The sequence below is a fragment of the Neophocaena asiaeorientalis genome, unplaced genomic scaffold (assembly GCF_003031525.2).
Source record: "Neophocaena asiaeorientalis asiaeorientalis breed wild unplaced genomic scaffold, Neophocaena_asiaeorientalis_V1.1 scaffold55, whole genome shotgun sequence".
Taxonomy (NCBI): Eukaryota; Metazoa; Chordata; class Mammalia; order Artiodactyla; family Phocoenidae; genus Neophocaena; species Neophocaena asiaeorientalis.
This window is the reverse complement of record NW_020175684.1, coordinates 477,928-492,415: the sequence shown is the minus strand read 5'-3', so window position 1 is coordinate 492,415 and position 14,488 is coordinate 477,928. Positions and strand designations below refer to the sequence as shown.

Sequence of the window (14,488 nt, the reverse complement as noted above, 5' to 3'; positions counted from 1 at the left end):
GCATTTGAAGGTTATCCTTTGATAGATACATTGTTAGCCTAAGGGAATTCTCAATTTGAAAAAATATTCAGAATATTGGGATATTTTAGGTATGTGTATCTTTACCATTTCAGCTGTAAATTTTTTGTTTTACTTAGTTCATTGGAACATACAGTACAAAACCTAATTTGTCTCGGACTAAGGAACACCATTTCCTTTCCCAAACCGAAATGTTCCCTTATGGGCATTTTTTTTTTAATGTTTTAAATTTTCACTATTTAAAATGAGAAAAGATTTTTTTTCTCCCATAATAGTCTTTTTTTCCATTAAAAAAGCAAACTATGCCTATTACAGAAAAATCAAAAGACAGGAAGCAAGAAGAATTTTAAGATTATAATCCCACCTATCTACCAATAATCTCGTAATAATTTTGGTATGTTGTTTTTCTAAATTATTTTCTGCATAGAGTATGCATGTGTGCGTGGTAAATTGTGTTTAAAAAATGAAATCAGGCTATATATACTATTTATAACCAGTCTTTTAATATATCAGAAATATCTTTTTCGTGTCAATAGGTAAAATTCTACTACGCTGATATTTTTGTAAAAGGTTGCATTGCATTGGACCATAATTTTTAAAACTTTGTTTCATCATGGAATGATTTTATTGTACACTAGTTCTCCAAACACTTTGTTCTAATCAAAGTTCTTTTTACTCTAGAATTGCTATGCTTCAATTATAATACACAGTCACAATATTTTTTTTAATATTTTGCAGTATGATTCATCAGTTATCACCTTTTTTTAATCTTTAGTTTTTCTAATCAAATGGTTGGTGAATTGTAGTGATTGTTTCCCATCAGCCTTAATTTTTACCATTTACTACCTATAGTATAATTGAATTATAAATGCCTTCAAATTCACTTGCTAGTAAATCTCTAATTAATAGATATTGCTATAAAGCATTTATATAGGGAATAGTCAACTAGAATTTCAGGAATAGTGATTCAAATATAAGCAGAGAAGTTGAGATGGAAAACAGATGTTTTATAAATAGCTGCAGGACAGCTTTTCATTTTGTTTTTCTTATTTGTAAGAAAATAAATCAGTCAAAACCTTAACTGGGCAGATGGCACGCAGTTCAGGAGATGAAGGGCAGAGTGCATATGGCTATCACATTTCTGGCTTTTGAACCCATAAATTTCCTTTGTCTTAATGGTTTATCCTCTTTCATCCAGTGTTACTATGAAAGCCTTTTTTCCAGACTGTCTTTTGTTTAGGTAATGTGTATATTTTTAACCTTGACTATTTTTAGGGAAGTTTTATTTAGGAGAAAAATGGAACAAGTAGAGGGTTACTTGGGTCAACTGGATTATTGACTTAAAATTTTTTTATAATATAACTTTTAATTCTTTGTGCCACTTAAAAATTATAGTCTAAATATATTTTAATGGGCTAGAAAAACAATTTTAGCTTTTTATATTCTGTGCTGCTGTGAGCTTAGTATCCTGAACATGGATAGCTTCCATTCATATTTTTTTCCAAGTACCCTTTCACTTCATCAGTTACCTATGGACAAGCTGCCCTGTCCCATATGGTAACCTAACCACAATTTGGTTATTTAAATTTAAGTTAATTAAAATTAAAGTTAAAACTTTAGTTCCTCAGTCATACTAGCTACATTTCAAAGGCTCAATAGCCACATGTAGCTAGTGGCTATCCTATTACATAGCACAGATTGAGAATGTGTCCATCTTCACAGAGAGTTCTATTGGACCTTTCTCGTTAAAACAGGTAGCTAAGTTTGAGAGCAGAATTGAGTGTGGATTGTTATTTTTTTGTACCCTGTTACTAATAAACAGTTGTTATGTAGGTGTGTTTCCCCAATTTCCCAATCATTATAATGAAAAAGTAAAATTCACTGAGAAAGGTTTTCTTTTTGACAATTCATTTGCAGTTTATACATCCATCAATAAAAGAACTCAGTTCTACTGTGGCTACCTTGGTTATTTGAGGTTGAGATTTATCTTTTAACATCATCTCTGAACACTTTGCTGATTGAAATTTGCCCTTATAATTCCTTTATTGGATTAAGCTGCTTTGAACAACTGCTTAATCCTCTTAGCTCACACAAAACTTTTAAAATGGCATAAACATCTCCTAAGCAGAAATATGCTGTCTAAAGACCACCTGTTGGTATGTCTTTCTTTAAGGCAGTGATTCTCAAAATGTGGAAGAAGCAAGTTGCTGAACCCATCTGTATATCGGCTTAGTACAGTTGCCAGTAATCCACTATGTTGGGTATTTGAATACGGCAGACTGTAGGTGGCATGAGGGGGTGGGGAAAGGAGCACTGTTTATCATAGTACTCACTAAGGCACATAGGACAACCGGTAAAATTTTCCAAGAGGTAGAAGCCTGTCCTATTGTGGGTTTAAGGAAGGAAGTAGGTGCTCCAACTATCCATCCTTGCCTTCCCACCTTCGGACTGATCTGCCTTTTGTCAGTGACAGGATAGACAATCTGAGCATCCTCCCACTGCGTGGCTAGCAGTAGGTATAATGGTAATAACTCTTCTTGAATCATGGCTTGGCTGCTGCTTGATCATCAAGTGCAGAGTAGCCTGGTCGCTTTGGGTATCAAAGCGTCATTGGGACAGCCATTATTTACACAGAAGCAATCCAGACCTGTGTCATCACAGAGCCTGAGTATAGTATGAGAGTCACTAACCAACATGGCTGCGGATCTTGCTAGGTCACAAGTTCCTGCACACATGAAAGGAAGCATAAGGACTGTTTGAATTGGAGAGCACTTACCTAATGTTCAGGCAGTGGCTGCTTCTCATTACTAGCCAGTTGCTGTCAGATCTTCTGGTTTTGTTTTTAAGAGAAACCAAGAAATTGAAAATTGTACGTGAATCTTAAAAAAAAAAAAAAAAAAAAAAACACTTGTAGGCTAAACTTGCTGCAGTATGGATCCAGACTTCAGGCTGTGGATGTGCCACCTCTATTTACAGAACTTTTCCTCTAGTCCTTTTATCAGAAATGGGAACCTGATCCTCAAAAACAAAGGCGTAACAGCTCAGTCCTTTCATTCTTAGTACAACGAAGTTTAGCTCTCCCTCCATCTTTACAGTTAACAGTTACTTAAAGAAGTACATAAACATGGCTTAATATGGGCAACATGTAAACATGCAGTGCTTGTTCTCCCTTTCCTAGCAACCAAGATAAGATCATCATAAAAAGAAAACACCTTAATTCTTGGAAAAGTCTTTACTCTGGGCAAAATGTGAGCCTCCATAAAAAAGATTTTGAAGCAGTACTGCGTGAATTGTTGCACAAATGTTGATCATGTCTAAAGGCAGTGTGCTTAAAATTTCTTCACGGCCTGTTAACAACCTGGAACTTAAATCATAACTAAATTATCTTGTCTTATTTAAAAATTAAGAAAGACCACACAAACCCACCATTTGGAAAACTAATACTGCCAGTTCTCTAATTCTGGTTCTTTTAAGTTTGTAGTAAAAGTCGAAGTGCTTACTCCCTTAGAGCTTTCCAGTCTCCTACTGATGTGGTAACATGTATTACAGCTTTACATCCAACTATTGGTTGTATTATATTTGCTCTACCTATGGAATACCAAATTATATGAAGCCAGTCCTTTGAGAAATGAAATATAGTAGTCAAATTCAGAAGGAATTTGACAGAGAGTAATACTCTTTGACAGAGAGTATATATGTGTAAGGCAGTCAGATGATATGATATTTGAGAACGTGTGAAATAAAAGGCATGTAGCATCAGTGGAGTCGGCTGAGAGATGGTACTGTTTGACAGGACCAGCTAGGGAACCGTCAGGGAAAGATTGCATAATTACCACCAAATCATAAATAAGATCTTCAAGAGGCTGGGGGTAAAAGCAGAAGGTAATGGGACACGTCATAGAACTCTTAAGTGTTTTGGGTTTTGTGGCTGTTTTTTAGTGCCATTGAGAGTATCATCCTGTGAGAGGAAAAATTATGTTACTACAATAGGCATATTAAATATATGCATGGAAATATCTTTATTTTAAAAGGGTGACACTGATAGGTAGACAGGAAGATCTACATTTGAGTGGCTCTTGCTCTTTTATGAGTATAACCGAGTTTTCTTAAAGCAAATTGATCCTAAAGAGGAATTTAAAGAATAAAAATGGAGATAGCATGCCAGATGGGTTAGTGGGAGGGTTTTCAAAGTATGTGAGAATGGTGTAACAAAATCAGAAATGAAAGTGGGAAGACTTTAAAAAGAAAACTATTGAATAGAAACAGCTTAACTTTTTAAAATACCACTGTTCATACAGAAATGTACTGCCTAGGGGCTTCCCTGGTGGCACAGTGGTTAAGAATCCACCTGCCAATGCAGGGGACACAGGTTCAAGCCCTGGTACGGGAAAATCCCACATTCTGCGGAGCAACTAAGCCAGTGCGCCACAACTACTGAGCCTGTGTTCTAGAGCCCATGAGCCACAACTGCTGAGCCCATGTGCCACAACTGCTGAAGCCCACGTGCCTAGAGCCCGTGCTTGGCAACAAGGGAAGCCATCGCAATGAGAAGACTACGCACCGCAACGAAGAGTAGCCCTCGCTCGCCGCAACTAGAGAAAGCCCGCGCGCAGCAACAAAGACCCAACACAGCCAAAAATAAATAAATAAATAAAAAAGAAATGTACTGCCTATATAAATTTCTAAACAGCCTCTATCCAGAAGAAACTAGTACATACTTCTAAAAAATATTAGCAATTACAGTTGCCAAGTAAGGTCTTGGTTCTCTAATAATCATGAACTCAAGACACCATTACATGGACATCTTTGTGATATGTTTTAAAGATTTTATGATAGTTAAGGTGTCAATTATATTGGCCCTCAGAATTTTTATTAGTAAGGAAGTTTTAGTGCAATTTTTGTTGAACTGGTTTGGAAATTACTTATAACTCAGGTTCTCAAAAGTATGAACTTATTTAATTGCATTTAGGTTCATTCCCTTTCAAAAGCTGCTGAAGAAATAAATGGTACTCAGAGCGGTTTACACTTGTAAATGCAATTAAAATTGTAAAGTCAGTTGGGAAACTCACTGGGATCTCTGATAATAGCAGTGGTTGTTACTCTTATATTCGAACTGATGAAGTGGAAAAAACAAAATCACTTCAGGAGTTTATACAATGACACCTATATTGCTGATACAAATTAAGTGGGCTACTCACATTCTTTTCTAGGTTAAAAAGTAATTTGTTCAAGTATACGAAGTAGTCCGTGTATTAAATTTTTTGTTTCTTCTGCTACTGCATATTTTAAGCTATGTTTATAAGACAAACATTTTCAAATTGAACTTTAAAACTGATTCAAGTTTTAAATTTTTAGTGAGCTAAAGAAGTTACAGGTACAGATCTGGATGAATGAGCTACAGTTTACATAAAATAGCCTTCTTGTATATTCACTGTATGTACATTTCTAATGAAAATATGTAATTGAATAGAAGTTCCTGATTTTGTATGGCAGATTGAATGATGCCACAGGAATGCCATTTCTGTATCAGTGCCACTCATTAGTTCTTGGGACTAATGGCACGTTAAACTATAAACATAGGAGTAACTTTACTGGAAGATGCCTTTAATTAACTTCTGAGAGCCTGGCCTAATTGCACATCCTAGTTACCTTGCTAGGATGGGCCAAACTTCATGGCAGTAGACCTCAAATAATAACTGGTAATAAGTTTTAGGTTTGTTTTTTAATATAATTTTAACTTTCCTTTATTCATTTAATTTTCCTTGAGTATTCGCTGTGTGCCAGGCACTATGACAATAAGGATGCATATAAAACAGATGGTCCCCTTTCTCACAGAGCTTACCTTCTAGCAGGGGATAAAGGCCAGTGAAGAAGCAACTGTACAGTCTGGTGTGATTAACTCAGATGTTACTGGTTAGAAGAGGCTTCTTTAGAGGAAGTGAGAACTAGATGGGATGGTGAGGAAGACCCAGATAATGTAGTGGGAGTAATAATGAAGTGAAGGAGGATTTAATATGCTGTACTGCTAGACTTCAGGGGGAAAAAAATCTGTTAAGATGGACAGTAAAACATCTGGGATGGGGGTGCAGGGAAGAACTGTCAAGGAGGACACCCAGGTTTCTTCCTTGAGCAGGTGGTGGTACCAGACTCAGGAAGAAGATTGGGTTTGGGTGGTGAAAATGGAGGAAGAGGAGTGTCATTTAGGCAGGGTGAGTTTCAGAAGCCTGTGGGACATCTAAGTAGAAATATTTCCCACATTCAGAACTCTTCCTGACATGACTTTTTTTATGTCTTTTATAGGGGATTTTTCACCTGAGTGTCTGAATCAGAAATTTATTTTACATTTATGTATTTTCACATTAAATTGAATATTGTAGTTCTCTGACTTGCTGTTTATCTCAGCAGATTACCAATATGCATATAATCATGTGCTTACCGGGTTCCAAGCATTCATTTGGGGATTTAAGTAAAAGTTAAAAAACTATTTCTGGAGGACAAAAAGTTATATTACATGAATTACTAAGAAGCAACGTTGGGTAAAAATATCTTTAAAAGCCCACATTAGTCTTCAAATAAACATCCATCATACTGATTCGTTGTTGAAGCTGTGGAGTACATCAGGAAATTTGTTTCATATAATTTTTTATCTTTTTTTAATACAATTTCTGAACATTCCAAATAAAATTTTAAAAACCCGAAAAAACAAGGGCTTCCCTAGTGGCGCATTGGTTGAGAGTCCACCTGCCAATGCAGGGGACACGGGTTCGTGCCCCGGTTCGGGAAGATCCCACATGCTGCGGAGCGGCTGGGCCTGTGAGCCATGGCCGCTGAGCCTGCGCGTCCGGAGCCTGTGCTCTGCAACGGGAGAGGCCACAACAGTGAGAGGCCTGCGTACCACACATGCACACACACACACACACACACAAAAAAAAAAATATATATATATATATATAAAAGCAAAATATAATGCCTTTCTGTAGCCTAGTTTAGAACCCTTTTTATATGCTGAAGGACTTCCTTTCATACATAGTAAAGGAGAAACAATTTACAGTGTTCAGATTCAGCTAAAGCATTGCTACATGATTAGTGCTGTGGCAGTGGACCGAGTGAGAATGAGACTGTTTACTGTTTCAGGGATTGGCTAGCCGTCTGCCTCATCTTAGGCCAGTGAGCCCTAAGAGAGTTTATAAAGAATAAGGAAGCTCTTTAATGAATCCTCCAAAGTTAGTAAAGTAAGCAAGCTATCAGGTTCTCTCTGCCTAGCAGTAAGTATTAGAATCAAACAGCAGAATGGAGGTATTTCTTATTTTGTCTGTAATTGATACTAACTACCTTTTTGTCTTATGATATGAAACATGCATAATAACAATACTTTTAATATTTTTATTCTAATCAAGGTTTGTGAACTTCCTTTTTTATGTTAATTTACCAGGTTTTGAAATACAGCTGTGAGGTTTTACACTTAAATATTTTAATTCTGCTGGAAATTTGACCCAACCAGACAATAACTGGTAAAAAATATACACACACAGTTGCAGTACAGGTACCAAAGGGGTAAATAAAACGTGTATGAAATTCTGTTTAAGTTCAGTTTTTACACTCAGTGGAAGAAACAAGGCTGAGATAGTTGAGTTTACCTGGTGAGAGTCGTTGGCTCTCGTCTGCTTAGACTGTTAGTGTTTAGGAGGTGTGCCCCATAGCTTACTTGTGAGGGAACTGACAGCCCAGTTAGCACTGGTTTTGGCAGTCTTAGCAGGACCTACCATTGGCTGATGTTTTGTCATTTTGGAACAAATTAGTATTCGCAAGCCATTTTATACCTAATTTAATGCCATTAAAGCACAAATACTTCATTATCTTAGTATTAGCCAGCGTTTGCAGTTCAGTTAATAAAATTGTTACAACTTCAATTTTTAAAACAAGGGGTGAATACAGAATGTAATTTTTTCTGACGAAGTCAGCTAAAACTTTTTTTTTAACCTAGCACCTGAGTGGCTCTCCACTTACTCTGTTTTCAAAGCTAAGCAGATTTAGACTGCTTAATTCTGGCAGGCATTAATTTTCAGTTCCACATCCCTTATTCACCTTCAGTATAAAAGCATTGCTGTTTGACCTTAAATGGTTTGAACTTATGAAAATGTATGAATGTATTCTATATTTGGAAGTGTGTTGTGTATTTGAAAAGGTATTCTGTATTTTAAAAAACAATTGAGATAGTATGCTTAAGCTGTACTAAAAAGTTGGGAAACATAAACATGTAATATGAATATTTCCATTATTTATGGTGCATAATGAACACTTGTGGGTTCAAGAATTATACTGGTTATTGTATCTTGGTAGACTGAATGTGTTGCTATATGAGTAATAATTGTGTGTGATGCATTTCTTCTAGAGATAAAATTATCTTGATAAAGTTTTAATAAGTATCAAACGTGAAAACATTTTAGATGCTTTTCTTAAAAAAATAAACAGTTCATCGACTTTTTGAGGCTTTTATTAATGTGTATTTTTCTGGTTCTGGTTTATCTTTCCCCAGATAAAAACATAACTAATAAGTTCATGATTTACTGTGTTTTTTGTTGGGAAAAAAATTATCAAGCATTTCTCTTATTGAGCCTATAATAGAAATTTTTTTCAAGTGTGTACTTCAGGAGGATTAGTGAAGAAAGCACTATAATATCAAGGCCAAGATTCTGTAAATGTAAACTGCTGGTTCAGTAGTACTTTTTAATATTATGCAACAACATGCCTCTGGGCTGAGGTTGAAACTGAATCATTAAGCCCTTAGAAAGGCTTTACTATTCATAAGAATTTAATATTTCTGCTATTCAGAATTTACTGAATAAATTGAAGCATAAATTATTAGGCTGTATTTTATATTAATACCAATATTCTTCAGCATTTTTCCTCTGATTTACAAATTATCAGTGTGTTTTACTAAGATTTGTATTTCTTAATGCACCTTATAAAAAACAAAACTGTCTCAAGTCTTCTGTTTCTTTTTTTTTTCTTTAGGAATACCAAAATCTAATCTCTTGCACACCAAATCTTTAAGGGGCCATAAAGACTGCTTTGAAAAATACCATTTGATTGCAAACCAGGATTGTCCTCGATCTAAGCTTTCAAAAAGTACTTATGAAGAAGTTAAAACCATTTTGAGTAAGAAGATAAACTGGATTGTACAGTATGCACAAAATAAGGATCTGGATTCAGATTCCGAATGTTCTAAAAATCCCCAGCATCACCTGTTTAATTTCAGGCATAAGCCAGATAAAAAGTTACTCCCACAGTTTGACTCCCAAGTACCAAAGTATTCTGCAAAGTGGATAGATGGAAATGCAGGTGGCCTCTCAAACTGTACACAAAGAATATTGGAACAGAGGGAAAATACGGACTTTGGGCTTGCTGTGTTACAAGATTCAGGTGCCACTTTATGCCACAGTAGTCAATTGTGGCCTCATGGTCACAACCAGGAACAGAAAAAAGAAGAGACAGTCTCTAATCCAGAGGCTAATGTCCATACCCAGCATCCACATTACAGCAGAGAAGAATGTAAGTAAAAATAGGGAGAAAAGGTAAAGGTTGGAGTTTTGTTGGGGTTTTATATGTTTTATGTATGTGATGTGTCAAGAATTTTGCTGTGATATTATAGATTTGGTAAATACAGTATTTAAATGACAGGTTCACCCTAGCAAAAATGAGATGTCTTAAAACTCTTCGTCATTTCTTTGGAATATTCCTTAGTAGGTCCTAAACCATTGGAATTCTGCAGGCCCATCATTTGTTTTGCCATTTTAAATTATTAACGGAATGGAATCAACAACTGTGAATTGGAAAGTTCAGGGTTCATATAGTTTAGAAGTACAGCCTCAACCATTGACAAACACACACTGGCACATTGCTAATCCCTACAAGACTAATTGGGGGTGGCATTTCAAAAGCAGAAATCTGACATTTCACTAAAGGCCAAAGGTAATGTGTGTACTTGGAAAAAGTGACTCATTCAGTCTGCATATTATTTCTTCAAAAACTCATAGGAGCTAAGATAATTTTAATTGACTTAAAATCAAATGATCTTAGAGCTAGAAGGGCGCTTGGGTATATTTTTATAAAACTCCTTGATTCTACATATGAATTATCTAAGGTTATATAGCTAGGTAGACAAATTGATTTTTCAAACTATTTCCATAGCACTTTAGTGTTTTTCAAGCTACACATCATGAAGCATGTAGTGCTTAAGCAAAATCAACTTGATGGGTAGTGACTAGCACTTTTTAAAAACTGAAACAGAATGAGAAATAGCAGAATCCATTGGACCTAATGCTAAGAGTTTTTCAATGAACCTTTTATTACAGGTGGAGGTAGACTGGGAGTGAAATGTTTCTTACTGTGGGTTGTGGTCAGAACTTGAAAACTCAACACTTTAGGAGTTAATGAATGAATCTTGGGGCCCTGCAGAATGTTATGTGGGAAGATAAGTGCAAATATTTCTTTTAAATAGGATATTGTGTTGGTGGTGTAGATAACTTCTTTTCCCAGGTTGTCATGGTAATAATGAATATGTTTTCATGTTTCAGTGAATTCGATGACTCTTGGTGAGGTAAAGCAACTGAATGCAGAGCTCCGACAACAAATACAGGGTAAAGACTCAGTGTCAGTGCTTTTTACATGTGCAAATTTTGATACAGAAAATCCCCTGTTAGCTTCATCTGCATTTAAATTATGGGATTAGAACCTGCTCGAGTTTCCAGAGCAAAAAGAATTCTTATTATTCTTTATGAACTGCAGGTGAAATAGGTTCTTTTTTAGGTGAAAACGGAGACAACTTAATCTCTACCTCTTACTAACATGTTTTTGACTACCTACTGTTGTACCAGGCACTGTGCAGGTGTGCTCCTTAGCAGTTCTTTTAGGGCAGGTGGTGTTGGCCCCGTTTTTTCTTAATTATTATTAAATTTTCTAAACACAAAAGTAATCAGAATAGTATAGTGGAACCATTGACCCATCTTTCCCAGTTTCAACTATAATCAAAAGCGTAGCTAATTTTCCTTCATCTCTGCGTGCACCCATTCCCCTCGACCCACCCCTACCTCCAGCATGGATTATTTTAAAACAAATCCCAGACAACATTTTGTTTTGTCTGTAAATAGTGTAGAATCTTCTCAAAAAAATAACATTTTTTAGGCTATCACATCTTTAAAAAAGAATGGCTAGTAATTTGTTAACATCATCAAATAGGATGCTGAAACAGTGTTCAAATTCCCCAACTGTTTCTTTTTTTTTTTTTCCTACAATTGATTTCCATTTAGGTGAGGAAACTAACTGTGCTTCAAAGACATTAAGTTGCTTGCAGTTGCTTTAGTTGCTTAGAGAGATCATGCTTTCAGTCAGTAACAGATTAAGGATTATAACCCCTGTCTTTAACTCCAAAGCTAGTAGTCTTTCTTGACCACACACCCTCTCAGAATAATAAGATAATAATAATAGCACCTTATATTTATCAAGTACTTATTCTGAGGTAAGTACTTTACAAGTATGATCTTATTTAATACTCAACAATAACCCTGTGAAGTGCTTACTTTCATTATCGAGGTTATATATAAGAAGAAATTAAAACATAGTTTAGGACTTCCCTGGTGGCACAGTGGTTAAGAATCCACCTGCCATTGCAGGGGACATGGGTTCGAGCCCTGGTCCGGAAAGATCCCACATGCCGCAGAGCAGCTAAGCCCGTGCGCCACAACTACTGAGCCTGCACTCTAGAGCCCGCAAGCCACAACTACTGAGCCCACAAGCCACAACTACTGAAGCCCGTGCGCCTAGAGCCGCACTCCGCAACGAGAAGCCACTGCAATGAGAAGCCCGAACACTGCAATGAAGCGCTCACCGCAACTAGAGAAAGCCTGCGCACAGCAATGAGGACCCAAAAACAAATAAATAAATTTATAAAAAAAAAAACCAAAACATAGTTTAAGTTACTTGCCTGAGACTCATGAGAGTCGGAACAAGGATTCAAAACTCCGGTAGTCTGATTCCAAAGCCTCTTGGGGGGTTCCAGACCTGGGTATTAATGGGCACTTTACTGTCCATAAGTCATATTAGAAATTGATTGAACCTGTTTATCTGTTCAGATTGAGAAAAGTATCTCAGAGGTAGTTGTAACTGCCATTTCTGCTATGCATCTCTAAGTCATTGCTTGACTCTCAAGTTTCATTTGATGGAGAAAAGAAAAACAGTATTCCAGTTGGCTATGCAAAGCATACAGCTTCCTAGGATGATCAAAACAACCGTTTCCTTGGTTTCAAACTACTTTCATTGCAAACATTTGCCCAGTGCATTCATTTTAATTAAAGTACTTGAAATATAAATCATAGATTAGCTTTCTGTGTACTAAAAATGGAACTACTTTTTAAATCTTTACAGAAGTTTTTGAAGAGTTAGCCCACCAAGTGCAAGAAAAAGATTCTTTGGCCTCAGAGCTCCATGTCCGCCACATTGCCATCGAACAGCTTCTCAAGAACTATTCCAAGTTACCGTGTCTGCAAATGGGACGAACGGGAATGAAGTCACACCTACCCATAAACAACTGAACTCTAAACTTACACGTCCTTCCTATGGCCTGCCATTTTTTTGGCCTGCCGGGCATGCACACTTTGAAGAAGTTGAAGAAAGTTATGGTCAATTATTTTATGGTTATTAAATTTGCAAAACTTAAGGCAGTGTTTAACATCTTTGTCAAATAAAGCAGATCATTACACTCTAGTCTTCTAGGGTTAATCATTTTGGTTCATTTGGGAAATCTTTTTTCCCATAATTACTAAACAGCCCTCCCTAACTTTTACCACATGTGACTACTTAAATATACTGTTAGAGTGTGACTTTGTTAAACATGGTTTAATGTAATTCACCTGTCAGAACAACAGAAGGTTAAAGTTCTTAGGTTAGTCTAAACTACTAAAGATAACATTTAAGAGGTAAATGGAATTCATAATATCACCTCTTATTTATTGAGCAATATTTTAATATGAAAATTTTATATATAAAAATAGTATTTTAGGTACCTTTTCATTCTGTTTATAAATGTGTATTTGAATGGCTCTGTATATTATATTTACACTTTCATGTGTGAATGTTACCCATATTTCAGATCACTGCATTTTATTCTCTAATAATGTTTTTACAGCTGTTATCTTATTTTCCAAAGATAAATGTATTTTGGCATAGAAATCTATCTAGTTGAATTGTTTTGACTTCTAATAACTCTTATGAAAGAGGAATTAATAACTTTTTAAAGCAAGTATACAGGAAAATAAAAGACATTATTTTTTTCTAACAGAAACAGTTATGAGTCCAAGAAGAAAATGCTAATCTAGTTTCTGTATGTCAGCTTGTCTCCATAGAAGTAAAAGCCTATTCTACGTCATTATTACTTTCATTCTAATGACTTTGATGTGTTAGATTTGGACAGAATTTAAGTCAAGTCTCACTTCCAAGTCAAATGTAATGTCTATCTTCAAATATAATATGTCATGAAATTGTTGTCCTATCTTTGAAAAAAATTAAAATCATTTTGTGTACCACTTAAGATAAAAGTTCAAGAATCCTTCAACTGTCCAAATTCTGTTATCAACATCACTGAAAGTAGTGCCCAAAGAAAGCATTTTCTAAACTTTACAATCTAAAGGAAAAGAGAAGATTGCTCGTCACAGAAAAACAGAACTCTAATTCAAAAAAAAAGTCCGTTTTTAAGAGGATACTCTTATTGCCTATCATGTTTCCAAAGAATTCTGAACAAATAGTTTGTCTCAAACAGCTAGATAAGTTTTCAAATAATATAGTAAAAGCTATAACCAATGCAGAATTAAAATGGGCTCTAAATTCTGTTTTCAACTGGTACTTAGAATGTATTTATGAGGTAAGATCCTTTGCTTGAAAGAATCCACATAAAAGCCCATTAACTTGGCAGTTTCACGCATAAAGATATGAATAACTTCTGCCTTAAATTTGGCAGCCTGCCCTGGTTTGGGTCAGATTTTAGTCTTGAACACAAAGAGTATTTGACTAAGCAAAGAAACACCTCAATCTAGTAGAAAACAACTTTTTGTAACGCTAAAATGTGTTAAATTTGCCTGAGGATATCAATTGATATCTCACTGATTTTGTTTTCTTTGAAATATGACATAACTGCTTTTCGGAGGGAGCTTTTGAAAGATGTTTTCAACTTCTCTCAATCCTTTGAGTCACCCAGAATGAATTTAAAATCCAGGGAGTGGGGGCTTCCCTGGTGGCACAGTGGTTGAGAGTCCGCCTACCAATGCAGGGGGCACGGGTTCGTGCCCCGGTCCGGGAAGATCCCACATGCCGCAGAGCAGCTGGGCCCGTGAGCCATGGCCGCTGAGCCTGCGCGTCCGGAGCCTGTGCTCCGCAGTGGGAGAGACCACAACAGTGAGAGGCCTGCGTACCACAAAAA

At 36.0% G+C, this 14,488-nt stretch overlaps 1 protein-coding gene across 2 annotated transcripts in view; it reads left to right on the top strand.

Annotated features, from left to right (window-relative positions):
* Window positions 1–14,410, top strand: part of CUNH21orf91 (chromosome unknown C21orf91 homolog) — a 29,229-nt gene extending 14,819 nt beyond the window's left edge. Inside the window, exons 3-5 of one of the 2 annotated variants that reach the window (XM_024732033.1) lie at window positions 9,034–9,570; window positions 10,596–10,658; window positions 12,442–14,410. In XM_024732033.1, coding sequence (XP_024587801.1) covers window positions 9,034–9,570; window positions 10,596–10,658; window positions 12,442–12,608 — 767 coding nt within the window. In that variant the 3' untranslated portion in view covers window positions 12,609–14,410. The remainder of the gene's footprint in view (window positions 1–9,033; window positions 9,571–10,595; window positions 10,659–12,441) is intronic. The other variant, XM_024732032.1, reaches the window with a different exon arrangement.
* The last annotated feature ends 78 nt before the right edge of the window (window positions 14,411–14,488 follow it).